Source organism: Mustelus asterias, chromosome 5, assembly GCF_964213995.1.
Source record: "Mustelus asterias chromosome 5, sMusAst1.hap1.1, whole genome shotgun sequence".
Lineage (NCBI taxonomy): Eukaryota > Metazoa > Chordata > Chondrichthyes > Carcharhiniformes > Triakidae > Mustelus > Mustelus asterias.
In genome coordinates, this window is record NC_135805.1 from 119,639,559 (window position 1) to 119,660,740 (window position 21,182).

Genomic DNA, 21,182 nt, shown 5'->3' on the forward strand with positions numbered 1-21,182 from the left:
CTGAATTCCAATGAGTATAGCCCCAGTCTACTCAATCTCTCCTCATCAGTCAACCCTCTCAAATCCGGAATCAACCTAGTGAATCTCCTCTGCACCCCTCCAGTGCCAGTATATCCTTTCTTACTTGAGAAAGGATATACTGGCTTTGGAGGGGCATGCAATATTTTGTAGCTGTTATATGTAGTGACCTGCAGCAGGGACATTTGAATATTGAGGAACTTGTGGCTGTAGCTGCAGGTTGGTGGGATATGAGGGATGGCACAATGGTTAGTACTGCTGCCTCACAGCACCAGGGACCCAGGTTCAATTCCAGGCTTGGGTCACTGTCAGTGCGGAGTCCATACATTCTCCCCATGTCCGCATGGGTTTCCTCCAGGTGCTCTGGTTTCTTCCCATAGTCCGATGGTTAGGTGCATTGGCCATGCTAAATTCTCCCTCGGTGTACCCGAACAGGTGCCGGAGTGTGGCGACTAGGGGATTTTCACAGCAATTTCATTTTTGCAGCCTACCTGTGACACTAATAAATAAACTTTAAGGGGTGCATGAGGGATTGGGTGGCAAGGGAGGAATGTGAGGGGGGCACGAGATTTTGGATGGCGGGGAGGAATGCGGGGAGGCGCACGAGGTGTTGGGTATCAGGAGGAGGAATGGGAGCGCGGGGGCAGGTTAAAGTCAGCAGAAATCTGATCACTTTGGAAATTGACTCCAAAGTTTTGACTTCTTTATTCTCCAGAGTGCATGCAACGCCTTCCAGGGAGGTGAATTAGCTATCTGAATATTTACATACCGACCCTTTGCAACATCATCCAAGATGACATCCAGCTCTCTCGACTCCGCCATTGTTGCTAAACTATCTGACTGCTTATCTGGCATCCAGTACAAGATAAGCAGAAATTTCTCCAGTTAATTACTGGGAAAACATTTTTGCCCCCGGCTCCACATTCCATTCTCTAGCTACCAACTCCACCCTTTTCCGTGGCAACCAACTGAAATTAAGCCTGTCTATTCGCAATCCTGGTGTCACATTTGATCTAAAGATAGCTTCTGACCTTATATTCCTACCATCATTGAGACCACATATTCCCAGCTCCATAACAATGCCCAATTTCATTCCTGTCATGGATCATCTGACGCTGTAACCCTTATCCATGTCTTTGTTACCTGGACGCGATCATTCCAGTGCACTCTTGGTTGCTCTCTTCCACTCTCCCCTCTTTTAACTTAAGGTCATCCAAAACTCTGCTGCCCAAAGTCTCAACTCGCAGCAAGCCCTGTTTCCCTATCATCCTTGCGTCTGCTAACCTTTGTTGGCTCACAGCCAAGCAATGTTTTGATTTTAAAATTTTCATCCTTGTTTTCAAATCACTCCATGACCTTGCCCGTTTCTATCTCTGTAATCTCCTCCAAATCCACAGCTCTCTGAGATATCTATGCTCTTCTAATTCTGGCCTTTTGACATGTCCAGCAATTATATTAACTTTGCTGCCAGTCATAATCGTGTTTCTGACTCTAGCTGGCATTTGACAGCTACAGGGCACACATATGACAGAATGTGCACCCCCAGATCAACCAGAATGTATGCAAGATGCGAGGGATTCATTTTGTCAATACACATTTCGAGTCTGGATGGCCTGAGCTCTGACTAAGGGTCCTCCAGACTCAAAACGTGAGCTCAGGCTTAAAGGTTGGTTGCTTGGCAACAAAGAATATCCTGTTCAAACTTGGCTGACAATACCTGTGAGGAATGCAGCAGTGAAGCCCAAGAGCAATTCAATGACAGCAATATGTCCACTAGCATGGTATTGAGCAAGTGTTTGGCCTGTGCATGATGCACTTCAGGTTTGAACTGGACTCCCCTATTCTCTCTGTAATTATGGATTGTGTGCATGGAAGGACTGCCAATACCTCAGGTTTGTGTGGAGTTTGCACGTTCTCCCCATGTCTGCGTGGGTTTCCTCCGGGTGCTCCGGATTCCTCCCACAGTCCAAAGATGTGCAGGTTAGGTACATTGGCCATGCTAAATTCTCCCTCAGTGTACCTGAACAGGCGCCGGAGTGTGGCGACTGGGGAATTTTCACAGTAACTTCATTGCAGTGTTAATGTAAGCCTACTTGTGACTCATAAATAAATACACTCTCAATGATTACCTTTTTCATTGATGGTCCCTGGGATCCAACATCAATTTCCTGCTCTGTCGAGCATGGACAGCCCTGCGTCCTCTGATGTGGAGTCTCCACTGGTGTCACTGTTGCCACCATCTTCTCTCACTCACATGTGACATATGAGGTGGTACCTACAAGGACCAAATCTTGCCATCTCTAATGATCAGATACACTGGATTGCCACTAATCTTCAGCTCTTCCACCTCTACAGATGTTAACTAGAAAATTTGTGGAGAATCTGTGACTGTTCTCGTTTTTTCCATCTCTCTTTCCCTATTTGTCTCCACTCATTTTTGCAAGGAGAGAAAGGACACATGAGTGACATAATGGCATGTGTTCACCTGATGAGTACAATGATTTTGGTGAAGGTGACTCTTAAGGTGAGGCGTGTAATGGTTTAGGATGCGGAAATGGTAATGCCTGCAATCACACATGCAATGTCAACCCCAGATGCTCTGTTGTAATTAAGAGTTTGCATTAAAATACCACAGACTGCTAATGCTGGAACTTCCTCTGGGTATCACACCCATTCCCCAGCCCCCAAATGCACCTCCGAATCATTTAGTTATTAACAAGGTCAGGAACTCTTAGTACAGCTTTGAACCATTTACTGAAATAAGCTGTGCAAGTCTTTTCTCTCTCTGATTTGTTTTCTACAATCTGTCGATCTGTCCTTCTTATCGTTGTGTTCTTCAGTGACCTCATGCTACCTTTGGCTATGATTATGATTTTTCTTAACCTATTGATGTTGAGTTAACATAAGGACGAAGGACTGAAGAGGACACATTTTGTGCTGAACAAGTGAGAGCAGACTGATATTGATCACTTGCCACACAGACTGCTGACAGTGCTGCCAGCTAACCAGTTTCATAAAGAGATGGATGCAAAGCTTATTGCCTTGTTGCAATTTCAGGTGTTTTCCTCTCTGGGATTAAAACAGAAACTGTTGGAAATACTCAGCAGGTCTGTGGACAGAGTTAATACTTTCAGGTCAATGGCATTTCATCAGAACCATCAGAGATAGCTTGAGTTTTTTTTAATTTAATGGGCTTTAATTCTCTGAGAAGGCCGGACACCTTCGTTTAATCACCAGCAGCCCCCACCCCATAAAGAGCAGTCTGCCGGTGTGGGGAGGGGAATCTCATAAAAGCTCTCCATACAAAAAAGAATGACCTGTGTGTGGAAGCACCTATCACTCGAAATATATTCATGGAAACTGCTTACAAATCCCACCAAACTTGGAGGACTGATTTTCCGATTGAACTGGAACAAACAGCAGAGCCACATTTGCTGGGACATGGGCACAATGTACTTCACCAGAAAATCTTATGAAAGGCGACATTGAATTTAAATGAGTGATACGGATATAGTGCGATTTGTGATTGATTCGGTCACTGTTCTTTTCGAACATTGCACCAATTCTTCAATTGGACATTTTAAAGTGTAAATCTAAAACTGCCTGATTTACTTTTGTGATTTGATTTATTATTGTTCCATGTATTGGGATACAGGGAAAAGTATTGTTTCTTGTGCGCAGTACAGACAAAGCATTAAGTTCATAGAGTACATAGGGGAGAAGGAAAGGAGAGGGTTCAGAATGTAGTGTTACAGTCATTGCTAGGGTGTAGAGAAAGGTCTACTTCATATAAGGTATAAGGATTTACTATTTATCATGCAAGATTTAGAGCAGAATTTTACCAGAACGTCCACCCGAGGTTCGTACGATCCCAACAGAGAATGCAGTTTTCCGAGCCTCGCCTGCCCCCGGAATCGGGGCGGGCATGCCGGTAAAATTCCAGCCTTAGTCTCTGAAATCTGTATGAATCCAGTATTTTTCCTGTGCTGAGCCTTACGTCAGTGGTAGGGAAATTATTGGAGAGGATTCTTCGAGACAGGATTTACTCCCACTTGGAAATAAGTGGACATATTAGCGAGAGGCAACATGGTTTTGTGAAGGGGAGGTCATGTTTCACTAACTTGATTGAGTTTTTCGAGGAAGTGACAAAGATGATCGAGGGTAGAGCAGTGGATGTTGTCCACATGGACTTCAGTAAGGCCTTTGACAAGGTCCCTCATGGCAGACTGGTGCAGAAGGTGAAGTCGCATGGGATCAGAGGTGAGCTGGCGAGGTGGATACAGAACTGGCTTGGTCATAGAAGACAGAGGGTAGCAGTGGAAGTGTGCGTTTCTGAATGGAGGGCTGTGACAAGTGGCATTCTTCAGGGATCTGTGCTGGGAACTTTGCTGTTTGTAATATATATAAATGATTTGGAGGAAAATGATTAGTAAGTTTGCGGATGACACAAAGGTTGGTGGATTTGCAGATAGCGATGAGGACCAGCAGAGGATACAGCAGGATATAGATCAGTTGGAGGCTTGGGCGGAGAGATGGCAGATGGAGTTTAATCCAGACAAATGTAAATGTAGACCCAGGCAGAGGGATCTGGGTGTACATTACACAGGTCACTGAAAGTGGCAACGCAGGTGGAGAAGACAGTCAAGAAGGCATACGGCATGCTTGCCTTCATCGGTTGGAGCATTGAGTTTAAAAATTGGCAAGTCATGTTGCAGCTTTATAGAACCTTAGTTCGGCCGCACTTGGAATATAGTGTTCAATTCTGGTTGCCACACTACTGGAAGGATGTGGAGGCTTTGGAGAGGGTACAGAAAAGATTTACCAAGATGTTGCCCGGTATAAAGGGCATTAGCTATGAGGAGAAGTTGAAGAAACTTAGTTTTGTTCTCACTGGAACAACGGAGGTTGAGGGGCAACCTGATAGTAGTCTACAAGGTTATGAGGGGCATGGACAGAGTGGATAGTCAGAAGCTTTTTCCCAGGGTGGAAGAGACAATTACTAGGGGGCATAGGTTTAAGGTGTGAGGAGCAAGGTTTAAAGAAGATGTACGAGGCAAGTTTTTTTTACACAGAGGGGGTGGGTGCCTGGAACTTGCTGCCGAAGGAGGTAGTGGAAGTAGATACGATGGTGACTTTTAAGGGGCATCCTGACAAATACATGGATAGGATGGGAATAGAGGGATATGGTCCCCGGAAGAGTTGGGGGTTTTAGTACAGTCGGGTGGCATGGTCGGTGCAGGCTTGGAGGGCCGAAGGGCCTGTTCCTGTGCTGTAATTTTCTTTGTTCTTTGATCATAAGATGATTTCCTGGAGGGTGTTTGCAGTGGGCTTGCCCGATGGACGGCTTATCGTTTCTTCACAACGGCTTCAGTATTCATCAGTTTAGCCCCTCAAATTGTCATTTGATTTTTAAAAAATCATAATCAGTGTGGGGATTGGTAAGGGAGACTTCGAATTTGGGGAAGGTTGTTATGGACATTGGACATAGACTGGATTAGTAATATTGTTATGCCAACAACAGCTTATATTTATATCATGTCTTTAATGTAATAAAACTCTCAAGTGCTTCACAGGGACATTATAAAACAAAATATGACACCGAGTCCACATGCAGTGATATCCAAAACCTTGTTCAAAGGGGTGGTTTATAAATGAGCAAAATATGGTAAAAAGGCAGATAGTTATTGGAAGGGAATTCCAGAGCTTGGGCCTATAAACAACTAAAGGTGCAGCTACCAATTGAATGATTAAAATCAGGAATGGTCCAGAGGCCAGAAGACAATGAATGCAGATGACCTGGATTGCTGTGGGGCAGGAGGATATAACAGAGATAGGGAGGCACAGGCCATGGAGCAATCTGAAAACAAGAAGAATTTTAACATCAAGACCTTGTAGACTGAAGGGGATCCAATATAAGTCAGCAAAAACAGGGGTGAAGAGGAATGGGATTTGCTGCAAATTAAGACAGAATTTTGGATGACCTGCAACTTTAAAGAACGTAGAATGTGTGAGACAAGCCAGAAGTGTACTAGTCAAGTGTAGCGGTAACAAAGCCATGAATGAGGGTTTCATCAGCCGATGCACTAAGACTAGACAAAGTCAGGCAATGTTACAGAAGTGGAAATCGGCAGTCTGAGAGATGAGGCGAATATTGGGGGAGGCAATGGTTTAATGATAATGTCACTGCACTAAATATTCAGAGACCCAGCCTCATGCTCTGGCGACTGGGTTCAAATCCTGCCATGACAGCTGGTGTAATTTGAGTTTGATTAATTGATCATTCTGGAATTATAAACTGGCCTCATGATGACCATGAAACTATCATTGATTGATATAAAGTCCATCTGCTTCATGAATGTCCTTTAAGGAAGGTAATCAGCCATCCCGACCTGGTCTGGCCTATATGTGATCTAGACCTATAGCAATGAAATTACCTACCAAGTCGCTCAGTTCAAGGATAATTAGGGATAGGCAACAAATATTTGTCTTACCAGCGACATACTTTCAAGGAAAGAATTTGTTTTTAAATTCACTCAAATTAGAAATAACAAAAAATTCTCCCGTCTCACCTCTGACTCTTTTGACAGTTGCCTACACTGAGAACGCAAACAAAGTTCCTTGTAAACGGATGTTGTCCACGGATGTCATTATGGTTCTGAAAAGATGTTTTTTAAAAAGTGGCATTTCTTGAAAGTCCAGGATAAGGAGTACTGATTGAACTAAAGTTGGCAAAGTCATGCAGAAACTGTTCATGTTATGAAGCTTGCCATTATGTCCTGTGTGAAGAAAACCTGGATTCAGTCTTCTGATTAGACATTACTGCACTTGAATGAGATGAGTGAGTACTTGGTGAGCTGACATCAGCCACTCTGCATATACAAGTACTGCAGAACATGTTTGTCAGGAGACTTTTACAGCTAAAAGCACTCTTAATCACTGCTGGAAAATTCTGCCCACAGCGTCTCTGTAGGTTTGGCTTACATGAACATTTATAATGTCAGAACCATGATAAGTCTGACTGCTGGCGATATAAGATATTAAATCAGGGCCAAAGCGAACAATTAAAACTTCTAATTATTTCTAAATAATTTAAATGATTTCAAATTCAAAATGTTATAACAAATTCAGAAATGAGCCCTTCATTTGTTTCTTTGCAGCCATTGAGCTTGAGATTTTTCCCTTGTTGCTGAGAATAAATTCAACAGCCAAGGTTCAGTTCATATTATTTTTGTTCCGCACCCATCCAGGCAACTGTGCTTGCACCATCGTCCATTGCAGTGGAGAAAGGCAGAAGAGTTGTGAGAACAATCCACTCTTGTCAGCTGTGTCACTCCGGAAAGCTGCACACTCTAGGCCCCACCCCTCCCAACAAGACGAGAAATATTTCAACCGACCGCATGTCTACTGCTGAGGATGAAATGAGCTTGAGACATTTTCTTGGTTTTGAAGAAGGTCAAAAGCCATATTAAATCTGTCACATTGGGGAATGCAATGTGCAGATTGTACAAATTGGCGAACTAGCTCTCTGAATTCCTGTTTTAAATCCCCGTCCCTTCTCTTACCTATGTCTTTGGTGCTGATGTGCACCACGACTTGTGACTGTTCCCCCTCCCCCTTTAGAATCCTGAAGACACAGTCCGAGACCCTGGCTTCCGGGAGGCAACATACCATCTGTGAGTCTCTCTTGTTGCCACAGAACCTCCTCTCTATCCCTCTATCAAAGACATCCTCCAGGATCAGTCAGGCAGCTGTGGCAATTTAAAAATAACAAATTAAACTTGCTTTTCCAGTGGATTTCCAAGTGTTGAAAGGCTTCCTATTGGCTTTCAGCATCAGGAGCTCGCTTGCTTAGGATTACTAGGATAGTAATCAGATCCTACCAGTAATTAGTAAGATCTGATTATTATCTCCAATCAGATAGTAAGCCCACCCCGTGTGTGTGTACGCGTGTGTTCACTTGCATTTGTGTGTTAGTGTGCACGTATTAAGATTTAACTCCAGTTTCAATTTTCATGCAAGAGATTACGCTGCATAATTATCAATTGCCTGCTGAGTATAAAAAGCCTTTTTTTAGAAGTTCTAAGTAAATCATTACCTACAGATCCCACACATTTAGGGCACAATTGTTTCATAGTGATTAACATCTCTTGACTTCATAATGTTGCAGTTCTTTATACGGTTTGAAACACTTTATAATAAGTTATCTTGCTCCATAATGACCCCATGGCTCTTACTACTTCATGATGAACCATGACATGATAATAGTCTCAAAATGACTCATCTGCTCACAGTAACATCCACCATTTCAAATAGTGTGAACCCTATAGAGCAGGATAAATGCAGCCTATGTCTCCACAGTTTACCATGTCTGTGGGATACCTTGCAGCTCTTCATGATATAGATCTTCACAGCGGCTCAGAGCTTTTTAATAGCTCGTAGCGTTTTCATACCAAACAAGATAAGACTCGCATCAGTCAGTTTGCATTCAAAAACCTAACATCAGAATTGCCAGCAAGTTTTGGAAAAATGGCTGTTTTAAAGGTACTCACCAATTGTTACATACACTCTTTCAAAATTCCATTGCCTTCCAGAACAATCTGACAAGTGTATTTTTGAATTTTCAGCATATCAAAAAATCAGTAACTCTTCAATAGGATTCTCCCAGATTGAAAACTTTTGTTACTCAATTGAATAGATAATTTGTGATGATATGGTGTACATTATATCTGTCTTGAGGACTTTGTTAGTCGGGATGGGGGGAACAGAATTTAACAAGTAGTATGGTCACCAGCATCTCTTATTTAAGATTTCCATCAACAATTATATTTTCTCTTGAGATTTATTTTTGTTGAATTGTGAGTATTCAAATTCAACGAAGAAACCATTTTTTGTGCTTCCAGCTTCCTATTGCAGCTTGAACAGTGTCCCTTTGAATGGCGGAGTGTTGAACAAGACAGTCGGCGCTCTCAACAGCGTGGTGAGGTTCTATTGTAAAGCTGGGTACCGGTTGGTCGGTCGGAGTAATGCCACCTGTAGACGGTTTCCGAATGGCATGTATCAGTGGGATGCTGCCAGCCCACTTTGTCAAGGTAAGAACGAATAATGGTGAATATCAATAAGTAGATAATTCCATTCTCAATGTACTGAAATGGCATTTTCCCTTTTGGATTTTAGACTATGTTAAATAGACATGCCCCTATTTTTGTTACCTTTTATTTGTGTACCATTGACTAATATTGTCAAGTGCCGCTTATTGAATACAATGCTTTGACATTTTCTATCACTTGTGGTTGTTTGAGTGACAAGGTGTGCCAAGTAAGTCATAGTTTGCTTGCAGCTATTTGTTGTTTGGGCACAATCATCCCAAACATGTTTTTATTCAAAATGCTGTGAATCCATTGGTGTGTTAGATACTTGCTATGCAGTATTTATTCTGTGCTCATATTAATGACCTTTATCAGTACACTGATACTGTTATTTCTGCCCATCTTTTTGATAGTTTCCTTTCTGCTCAAATGGGGGAGAACAGTTTATTCCTGTTAGTCTCAAATCCTGTTTTTGCTAAAACAATGAATTATTTAATAGACAAATTACACAGTTTAATGAAATAGAAATGGGTTTCTACTTTCATAATTTCAATTCAAACAATGTTAAATTGAAAGAAATAGACTCAACATTATTGTAAAACCATAAGGCTTATGAATGCAGTTTAATGAATCAAATCCTAAACTTGAGACCTCCGTCATTCTTTTCAACCACTTAAAGACCCAAACCATAAATTTGGAGCCAAACAGATGCTCTAAAGATTATTGCTGGTGCTTTTCATAATTGCTTCAGCAACACAAACAAAATCCTAAACTTACAGAAGGAGTATTTCTTTTTAGCATTTAACTGCTAAGACGCCTCTTAATATTGCAATCATTATGTTAGGTCAATAATGATATCTTTTAATTACTATGTTTCATAGGCACTTATATAAAATAATAAGCTGCTCAAAAAGAGCTAATTGTAATGTTGAACTCGTGCATCAATACCCTTAAGCAGCAATACAGTGACAATTCTGTATCAAGCTGCCTCTCATTATTCCTTTTGCCTTCCTGCTGTTGTTTGCCTCCGCACTGATTTTGACTGCTACCCACACTTGCAGTGCATGAGGATCTTGCATCTTTGTCTTCAGCCTGGCCACCCTTCTCCCTCCTAACCTAACATTGCCCAAACCTTAGCAACAAGACTCACCTGTGATTGTAATGCCAGCCAATCAATGCATCTGATACTTCTCTTATTTGCATAGCTGGAAATATCTTACCCTGAACTTGGGCTTTTGCTATTAATGGTAAATGAAAGAGAGCATGCAACACCTGAACCTTGACATGTTTGTGTCATTATTGCTGCATGGCTTATTCTCCCTCTTCCTGACCAACCGACAGGTCAATATTGAACATATATATATATATATATATATGCCCACAGACATATACGTGGCACTCAGGGTGACCTCTTTCCTGGCAGGACACCAAGTATGGAGTGGCTGACCCAGAATGTATTGTTAAGATAAAGTTGGAGCAAATGGCTTTCCAAATTATTCATGAGCAAATTGTATAGCAACTTGGGACGAAGGAAAGTTGCATGCTTAAATGTAGAAATCCAACGATTGCCGACAGAGAGACGTGGCACTCAGCAGTTAGCTTCCCAAACATGAAGCCTTTCTGACTGTTTAAGCATTGAAATGCATCAAATTGTGCAAAGGTGCTGGGTCTGTGAAGTAAATACAAACTAATCTTAACATGGAAAGATTAGCCTTGCCCACTCCAATCGCTGTATCCTTTTAAATATTTTGATAACTGCTAATTCCTGCCCAGCGACCTTTGCGGTGCTGAAAGTTAATGACTCCAACTGTGTCATCTCAATCCTTAAGATTTTAGTTGTTGATAGAAATGATAAAGGTGCAAAATTTGTATTTTATTCATTTCATTATTTTGTTGACTTTGTATCCAATCTTTCTTTCCCTCCCTTTACTTGTATTTCTTACTTGACTTGTAATGCCTTCAAACTCACCCTTAATGCCCTCTCAGCCTTTCTGCTGTGAATTTCACAAACCTCATTGGTTAATGAGATCACATTGTTCATTGGCCCATTTGCTCAGATACCCCGTTTCCTTCACTGCACCCTTCGCAGTTCGGACCTGCGACAGCCTGCCATGCAGAAAAGTGACTGGCACCGAAGGGAAAAGGCAAATCTAAATCAAGGCAAACTTTGTTAGGTGCTCCGCTACAACAAAATATGATCCATTATCTGACAATGAGCAATATATAGAAACAGAGGGAGGCACACCAAAAGAGAATGGACATTCACATGTAATGGAGGATGGGAGACATGTTGAAGAGAGTAGAAACAAACCAGAGTGGAGACTAGAGGAAAAGGAGTGAGATTTAGAGCTTACAGGGTTCAATGTTCACTTTTGGCAGACCAGCTGATGGATAAGTGCTTCCTGATCACCTAGATCTACAGTTGAAGAGATTGCCACCATTTTGAGGCCTCATTGACACTGGGCAGTTGGCTGTGAGGTGTCAAATCGGGATCCCAGTATAACTCCCGAATTCAGGCTGGCTAATGTCGAGCTACCTTGGCTGCCAATGAGATTGTGGGCCAGGATCACGGTGGTAAGGGATAGGATGAGTGGCAGAACTGGAGAACCATTCCAAGGATCAAAATTCAAACCTAATCCTAGTCCCTGACTGAAGGCACAAGTTAGAAAGCAACAAACGAGACTAGATGAGATTTCACCCTTGCAGTTACTGATGTGATAAAAGTGTAGCGAGCAGGAAAATTGTCCAGCACTGGCAGAACTGAGTGGCATGGTGGCACAATGGTTAGCACTGCAGCCTCATAGTGCCAGGGACCCGGGTTCGATTCCCAGCTTAGGTCAGTGTGTGTGCGGAGTCTGCACGTTCTCCTGTGTCTGCGTAGGTTTCCTCCTGGTTCACTGGTTTCCTCCCAAAAGGGATCCTGATTAGGTGTATTGGACATGCTAAATTCTCCCTCAGTGTACCCTGACAGGCGGTGGAGTGTAACGACTAAGGGATTTTCCTAGTAACTTCATTGCAGTATTAATGTAAGCCTACTTGTGACACGAATAAATAAACTTCAGAGACCGGGAATTCACGTCCACTAAATTCACGAACAGGAATATTGTATGAACATGTTACATACTTGCAGATGAACCTCACTGATCTGAATTTCTGCACTGTGGTGTTCATGTTCTTAAGATTGCCCTGAACTTGAAAGTCTCATTCACAGTCCACCATCTTTGCTGATTCATTGCATTGGTATTTGTCAGCACAATTTTACTTCATTACTCAGGAAGGTGTCAAACATGGTTCATGATGGGTATGTTCCTGGAACATACAGAGATCTGTTTCTAATCTACAACTCTTACCATTCGAGTAAACTTCATATATGTATTAAAGACTCCCCATGTGATAGTAAAGATTGATTTTTGTAGCATTGAGCTTGTTTTTTGAATCTCCTACCTTGTCAGAAAATTCATGTAATTTTATCACATTTACAATTCATGTCATTTTATTGCATTCAACTGAAGTTGAGATTTATTTAGTCTTGCACTGTGAAATTTTGCTGTAAATAGCAGCAGTGGCTATTTTTGGTAAATGTGCGATCCATTTTGAAAAGCAAACAACTCTTTTGGTGCGGTGTTCCTATGCTGCCACCTTGTGTCCACCAAAGTTACTGCCACTCACATTGTCCTTAGTTCATCAACAGGCTTACAGTAGAATATTTCTGTAAATAGTATCATTGCATTCATTGTGACGTCGCTAAAGCTAGCTTAAGCTACCTTTTCTTCTCTTTCTGTTTTTAGTTGACCCATCCTCATTGTGGTTAACCGTTTGTACCTCTCTTAATGTCATTTGTTGCCTGGGAGATGGACTGATCAGGGTTGATCACTCTGGAGTCTATTTTTTACCTTTCTTTTTATATCTTTCCTGATAACTGAACTAAGAAACTGATATGAAAATGACTTAACCAAACCTGTCACATAAATACTTGTGGGCCCAAGAGCAGGGGGAAGGTTTATGATTCAGTCGTGAATCTCTCACCACCTCACTTCTGAAAGCCTGTTCGCCATTTGCAAGCACAAGTCAGAAGTGTGGTGGAATAGTCTCCACTTGCCTGGCTGAGTGCACATCTCCAACAATACTCAAGAATCTCGACACCATCCAGGAGAAATCAGCCCACTTGATTGACACCTCAGCCACAACCTGCACTCCCTCCACCGCTGGCACACAGTGGCAGCAGTGTGTACCATCTACAAGGTGCACTACAGCAACTCGCCCAGATTCCTTTGATAGCTCCTTAAAATCCACAACTTCTACCACCTCGAAGGACAAGTGCAGCAGGCACATGGGACTTAGAGCTCTATTGCTGTTCTTTTACTGCTGCTGAATCAACAGCACTGTGGGTGCTCACCACTGCCTTCTCAAGGGAAATTAGGAAGAGGGAATACATGTTAGTGTTGCCAATCATGCCCACATCCCAACAAAAAATAGTCACTCATTTGTGTAGAGAACAGTGGGTCTCACCTTTCCATGCTGCAATGTGTTGGTATATCAGTAGATTGCATTTCCAAACTCTGACGATCATTTTTTCTCGCTGAGATTAACATGTGGTTTCCAATTGCAGAGGTGCTTTTCTCTGCTGCTCCATTTCTGAGTTTGCTGTATAAGGCTCCCTCTCTGGCCCGACAGCACCCGCAGCCAGACTTCAGTCAAACCGACTGGACGATCTTTGACCTCACACCAACCTAGCTCCCCCTCGTTAATTTTCCCTCTCTATAGCTTGTGTGACTTCAGCTGCAGAGTCACAGTAGAAATCCAGAAGACGAAGGATTGTGAAGAATGAGCTCATGTCACATATTTTTCTGTTCCATATATCTCACTTTGCGGAAAAAGTTACCTGCATTTACCATTTCATTTTGTCATCCTTAAGTTGAAACTATTATCCCTTGTTCTGAATTTTGTATACAGCAGAAAAACATATTTGAGACTTTCTCAAACTCTTCAATCTGAAATGCTTATTTATACCTGTATCAGTTCACCCGTTCATCAGTGTGAGGAGATGTCAGAAAGGAATCCCACTCTCATCCCCATTGAGGTCAATTTAATGAGTTGAAAAGCTAAGTGGACAAGGAGGGTGGAAATTTGAAGGGGTGCAATAGATTTCAGGAGGATTTGTTGCCGAGCTGTTGAAGGGAGAAGAATACAAAGTATGGAGCCAGTTATGGCTGGCCCAGAGGATCACCCCGGCCCCATAAGGGATAAAGGGAGACTCAGCATTTAGTAAATGTGGTTGGGATAGTGGGCACTCAGCAATCAGTTATTAAATGGGAGTTAACACCCCCATTGGCACTGTGAGGGCAGAAGAGGAGGCAGCAAGGATGCCAAGGACAATCAGGCAGCACACAAGATCTACCACTGAAGACAAAGCTATCTGGAGATGATTGAGACCCATAGTAACATAGCAAATGGGAGTAGGAGGAGGCCATTTGGCCCCTCAAGCCTGCTCCACCATAGATCATGGCTGATTTCTACATGGTATCATAGAATTCCTATAGTGCAGAGGGAGGCCATTTGGCCCTTTGAGTCTACACTGACTCTCCGACATCATCTTACCCAGACCCCACCCATAACCCCACATATTTACCCTATTAATCTTGAGACACCAAGGGTCAATTTAGCAAGGCAAATCCACCTAACTTGCACATCTTTGGACTGTGGGAGGAAACCAGAGCACCTGGAAGAAACCCATGCAGACACAGGGAGAATGTGCAAACTCCACACAGACAGTTAACCAAGGCTGCAGTTGAACCTGGGTCTCTGACAATGTGAGGCAGCAGTGCTACCACTGTGCCACCCGCCATCAGTGCCATTTCCCCATATCCCTTGATATCTTTAATATCAAGAAATCTTTATCCTGAATATACTGAATGACTGAGCCTCCACAGGCCCCTGAGGTAGAGATTTCCAACATTCAACAGCATCTGAGTGAAGAGCCTCCTTCTCATCTCAATCCTAAGTGGACTACCTCTTCCTCTGAGATTCTGTCCTCTGGTTTTAACTTGCCCAACCAGGGGAAACATCCTTCCTACATCCTTGTAAGAATTGTGTATGCTTCAATGAGATCACCTGTCGTTCTTCTACACTCTAGAGAACATAGGCCCAGTCTCCTCAATCTCTCCTCAAAGGACAATCTACCCATCCCAGAAATCAGTCTGGTGAACCATCATTGCACTCCTTCCATAGCAAGTATATTTTTCCAATAGGTTAGGAGACCAGAGCTTTACATGATACTCCAAGTGTGGTCTCATCTATACAATTGCAGCAAGTCCTCTTTACTCCTGTATTCACATCCTTTTGCAATAAAGGCCAACATACCATTTGCCTTCCTAACTGCTTGTTTCATCTTCATGTTAGCTTTCAGTGACTTATGAACAAGGACACACAAGTCCCTTTGACATCAACACTTTCCAGTCTCCCACTATTTAAGAAATACTCTGCATTTCTGTTTTTTCTTACTGAAGTGGATAACTTCACATTTTTTTCTGCATTATATTCCATCTGCTACGTTGTCCATCCATTCAGTCTGTCTAAATCCCCTTGAAGCCTCTTTGCACACCCCTCACAACTCGCATTTCGACCTAATTGTATGTCATCAGCAAACTTGGAAATATTACATTTGTTCCTCACATCCAAATCACTAAAACAGATTGTGAATAGCTGGGGCCCAAGCACTGATCCTTGTGGGTCACAGTCAGACAACCTGAGAATGACCTATTTATTCCTACTCTTTGCTTTCCGTCTGTTAACCAATTCTTAATCCATGCCAGTATGTTATCCCCAATGCCCTGTGTTCTAATTTTGCTTCCAATGTGGAACTCGATTGAAAGCCTGTTGAAAATCTAACTACACCACAGCCACCTGTTTTCCCCTTATGTATTCTGCTAGTTACATCTTCAAAAGTCTCAACAGGCTTGTTGGAATGATTTCTCTTTTGTAAATCCATGTTGACTATGCCCAATCCAGCCATTATTTTCTAAGTGTTCAGTTATCACATCCTTTATAATAGATTCTAGCATTTGTCTGCCGACTGATGTCAGACTAACAGTCCTGTAGTTCCCCACTTTCTCTCTCCCTGCTTTGGACTGTGACTGTCCAGAAAGGTGATTGTACCATGTTGCTGAAGACCCTACATCACATTGCACTGGATGGCATTGCATGTCTTGAACGTCTTTGCTTCTGGCTCATTCAAATGATCAGCTGCAAAACTTAGTGGCATCTCACACTGCATCCTGCTGGTCATTAATGTCCTCTTTACCAGAGCTGGATGAGTACATTCATTTCACAGCAGATGCAGCCTTCGGGGACAGAGGGAATCAGGTTTCTCTTCCGTCACTGGATTCCTCCAGGCGCAGGGAATCATTCATTGTACCCATGTGACCATCAAGACACCCAGTGACCAGCTGGTGGGATCCATCAACAGGAAGGACTTCCAATCCCTCAATATCCAACCAGTCCAGCCACAAGATATTCCTCCGTGTGCATGCTCTCCCATCGGCTGCCATGAAGTTTTCAGCCTCTGCCAGTCCACACTACTTCTGATCTTCACTACAACTCACACAGTACGTGGATAGATCCTAAGGGACAAAGAAAATCCCTTCAAACCATAGCAACTCGTCCCAGACCAAGCAACACAACCAATGTCAACTGCTCAGTAAGACGCACATTCAGCCAGCCACTGGGCTTCTGAAAATGCAATTCCATTGCCTGAGCTGCTGAGGTGGTGTTCTGCAATACATTCCTGCAAGGGTCTTCATCATTGAGGTGTTCTGCTGTGCTCATCATAATATGGCCCCTTAGAGAGGTGTAGATCTTGAGGAAGCTGAGGCCTTGGAAGGAAACAACTCATTGCGGAAGAACAGGAACAGAAGTTGAGCAAGGAGGAGGCAGAGGAGGTGAAGAGAGATTATAGTAAAAAGGGAAGTCCCCCTGTTTTACAATGGGTTGGCTCCCTCCTGTAATCTTCCGAGAAGCAGACTTTCCTCCTCTCCCTCATGGCCTTCAGCAATAGATCCAGGTTGGCTTCAATGAAGCAAGGGGCTGCCCATCTCACTTGCCCTTGATGCAGTGGAATGGCACAAGCTACTTTCTCTCTGGGAAGCAGTAGCCTTGGTGATAGCTGAAATGGGGAGTCTAAATGAATCTCGTACTTCATTTGATCTGTCTCCAGTACCATTCCCACTGGCTCTAATTGGACAGGAATTTGATCTCTATATGATTAAGTACTCACCCTGTGAAATGTGAACTTGAATCAGTTTCTCACCAGAAGATGGTTTCTGACCCAAAATTAATCTGATTCCTGTTCCATGTCTTGAATGCGAAAATTCAGCCCATTATCTTTTCCCTTAAATAGAAAGACAAAACTGCTCCATATGCAGAATAAACCAAGACAGATATAATTTTACAATCATATATTTTGACTTATCTATCACACTGTCGCCCAACTTTCTGTGCATTTATCTAGTTGCTTATGAAATCTGTACTGATAATTTAATGATCTATCTACCCAAACAGCACCAATTTCTTTGTTTTCCCATTGTAATATTATAAACATATTTCCATGTAGTATATAATCCATACTACCCTTCCTTTGTCAAATCTGATAACTTTGTAGCTCTCCATATTAAATGTGCTACCTCTCTGTCGCCTGACTAACTTCTCCAGATCCCCCTCAATGACACAAGTTGATTATTTTTTTTACTGGTTTGATGTCGGCTGCAAATCCACAGGACATTTTGAACATGATTAGATCCTCCAGATCTTTTCTGATATGACTGATCACTACCAACCACTTGTGCAACACAACTTACTGCTACCAAATGCAGTCCAATATGCTGCCACCTTTCCCATAAGTCCAAACCTTATGTAGTAGTTTATAATGTGGGACAATGCCAGTCCCATTCTGGAATCTACCAAAAGGATCTACCCCATTTGTTGTAGTCTTTATACCTAGAGCTGCAGCAATCTTCCATATTTCCAGACCAAGGTGTCTTATTGACTGTGGTCAAGGGAAGTACATGTAACATAGAGGAATTCAGAGATGGCCCCTCTTTTGGTTTGCTGTTGGTTTGCATCACAACTCTTGGTGTTTGGAGAGGATGGTGATGTGCTTGCATCTCCCATTTACATGTACTGTGGAGTGATTGGTGCTGCATGCTCTATAAAGATGTGGGAACCAAGACCTTTTTCTGGGCACTATGTGCAGGAAAGTCAGAATTATGTTTCTTGCAAGTGCACTTACAGTTTCACTCTCCATAGTAGACAGGAGAAATTTCCTTCCCACTTTCTAGAAAACAATCACACATTGACATATCTCTCTGAGAGACTGGAAGAGCTGATTCAGTCAGCTGGGAAGAACTCATTTCAATTTGACATCATGGTCAAAGTTTGTGTAATTGCAGCGGGTTGGACATCTCCTAGATAGTAAGATTGATTCCATGTGCCATGCCTTCATTTTACTGAAGTGACAACATCATTTATACCACACTGATCAACGTAGCTGGTACACAGGACACTGATCCTTCATACATTTTATGCTACCTGTTCTCACGAAAATCCAATTTCATTGCAGAATGAATAAATATGTGAATGTCAAACTGTGAATAAATGTATCTTTGCTTAAAAAGTGAAAAAAATAAATTCATTGCTCTGAATTTTTACTGTTGCTGATGAAATACTGAAGTCAGATCTGAACAAAAAAAATGCAATTACCTTTTGAATTCTTCCAAAGCTTTTCCTTTACAGACTTTTAAAATAATCAGTAGTGCAAATATGAACTGCAGTTTGCTTAAACGGAGAAAAAGATGTTCTATACAAGATATCTAAACAGTTTCAGAATATTATACATAATAGAAGCAATCATGTGCACAGTGGATATACATATATTTGTTGAAGAGACTGTCTGAATTTTAACCTATTAGGACAGGTAGGTTTCTCTGTAGGTGGAAGGTTAAAATATCAGCAACTGTGGAGAAGCTGCCAAGAACCCATCGAGTCATGCATTTTAATTAAGCGCCTTTGATAACATGTGGGAAATTCCCATGGGAAAGGCAGTCTGACATTTACAGGTGCAAAATGAGAATTACCTGCAGCTTTAACCCTGGATTCTGTTTTTATCTCTGAATGCACTGGCTTCCTGGAGCTCAGTAGATTGAGCAAGGTACGAGGACAGCCGGACTTGATTGATTGATAGGCAAAAATGGCTTTAAAACGACAGCTGCTTGTTTGTCTAAGTGAAAAGTGTTTGCTTGCAGGAGATTCACCAGGATGATGCCTGGGATGGAACACTCAAGTTATGAAGAGAGGTTGGATAGGCTTGGGTTGTTTTTGTTGGAGCAGAGAAGACTGAGGGGTGACCTGATTGAGGTGTACAAGATTATGAGGGGGCATGTACAGAGTGGAGAAGACGCAGCTGTTCCCCTTAATTGAAGGGTCAATCACGGGGAGACATCTGTTCAAGGTGAGGGGCAGGAGGTTCAGCGGGGATGTGAGGAAAAACGTTCTTATCCAGAGGATGGTGACTGTCTGGAATGCACTGCCTGGGAGGATGATGGAGGCGGGTTGCCTCACATCCTTTAAAAAGTACCTGGATGAGCGCTTGGCACATGATAACATTCAGGGCTATGGGCCAGGTACTGGTAAATGGGAATAGGTGAGAGGCCAGGTGTTTCTTGCATTCAGGTGCAGACTCAATGGGCCAAATGACTTCTTTTACACTGTATAATTCTATGTTTCTTTGATTTGTTCTGAGCATGTTTTCACTGCTTTGGAGGTGATTTCTAATATACTGGAAGTCACTTCTGCCTTGTTTGAAGTTCTTTTTATGCCTTGGATCTGCACTCCCCTGCTGCTAACCTTCATATCAGCATGCAGTCTTGGACTGCTGATGAGGAACAAGTGGAACAGCATCAATTACACCAATATCATCAGGAGCAACACCAATCCTTCTGCACCAAAGGACAGATGGGATGAGGCACGGATGCAGCTCACACACAGGAGGTGACATCCTCAAGACAGGATATACAGGCAGAGGATAAACTTCCCAGACACAATTGAGCACCAATGCCTCAGGAGACTTAGACTTTCCCATCAGGTCATCGCTGACATTTACAGCTCGCTGGGGTCAGTCCTCTTGCCCCAAGAGGAGCCGATGTGCATGCTTTGCCAGTGGCTGTCAAAGTCAGTGCAGCAGGGGAGTGCAGATCTTAGCCTTCAGGCATCTGCTGGTGGCACAAGTGCATCACCCAGATGCTGAATGCCATGTTTCCCAGAGCTGGCACTTGGAATCCATAGAATCCCGAAAGTGACCAGTCAAAATATGATGACCATTATTTTCAGGTTTCAAAGCTGTTTTGGAACTCGGAAATGCCGATTAGATTGTTTCTTTCAGAATATTATGAGTAAGAACATTTATACATTTCACATAGCTACTCTACCATTCGCTCATTAACATCTCAAGGACTAATATAACATAATTTGGTGACTATACCTTCTTATACTGCTTATTTATTTTAATTTTCTGATTTATTTCTTTCCCCATCTCATAATTCACCATCTTCCTTTCCCCTCTTTATTTCTTTTTCTATATCTAATTTGACTTTCATTCACCCAATTGTCTTCTCTGTCATTGTCCCTGTTTTTTCTCTATCCTTGTGTTTCACTGGTGAAGCAGATCGATGTTCTTGATGTAGAAGATGTGAGGTTGGTATCACTGCCTCCTTATCAATTCACAATTCCAGTCATTTTGGCATCAACATAGAGTAATCACTACGGGTGAGGAAGAACATTTCACCTCACTGTGAGTTGCACGATGATGGATTCTATTTCTATTACCATGGTATACTCTGTTGTCACTGTGCTTTAAGGAAACTGCTTGGGCACCATGAAAGAGCCTTGTTTAAGTTACAAGGAAGCCTTTGTGAACAGTACTGAACTATGTTCATATTTACAGTAGTTATGTACAGGACCCCATACTTGGTCCTTACACATTGCTACCCATCTCTAGACTAGTACTGGCCTTTGGCAATTTTTAAAAAT

General features: G+C 42.4%; 1 protein-coding gene across 1 annotated transcript in view; it reads left to right on the plus strand.

The window, feature by feature from the left end:
- The window catches only part of csmd1b (CUB and Sushi multiple domains 1b), a 2,043,836-nt gene that overhangs the window by 1,825,625 nt on the left and 197,029 nt on the right, over positions 1-21,182 (plus strand). Inside the window, exon 51 of the mRNA XM_078213588.1 lies at positions 8,919-9,107. Within this exon, the coding sequence (XP_078069714.1) occupies positions 8,919-9,107 (189 nt within the window). The remainder of the gene's footprint in view (positions 1-8,918; positions 9,108-21,182) is intronic.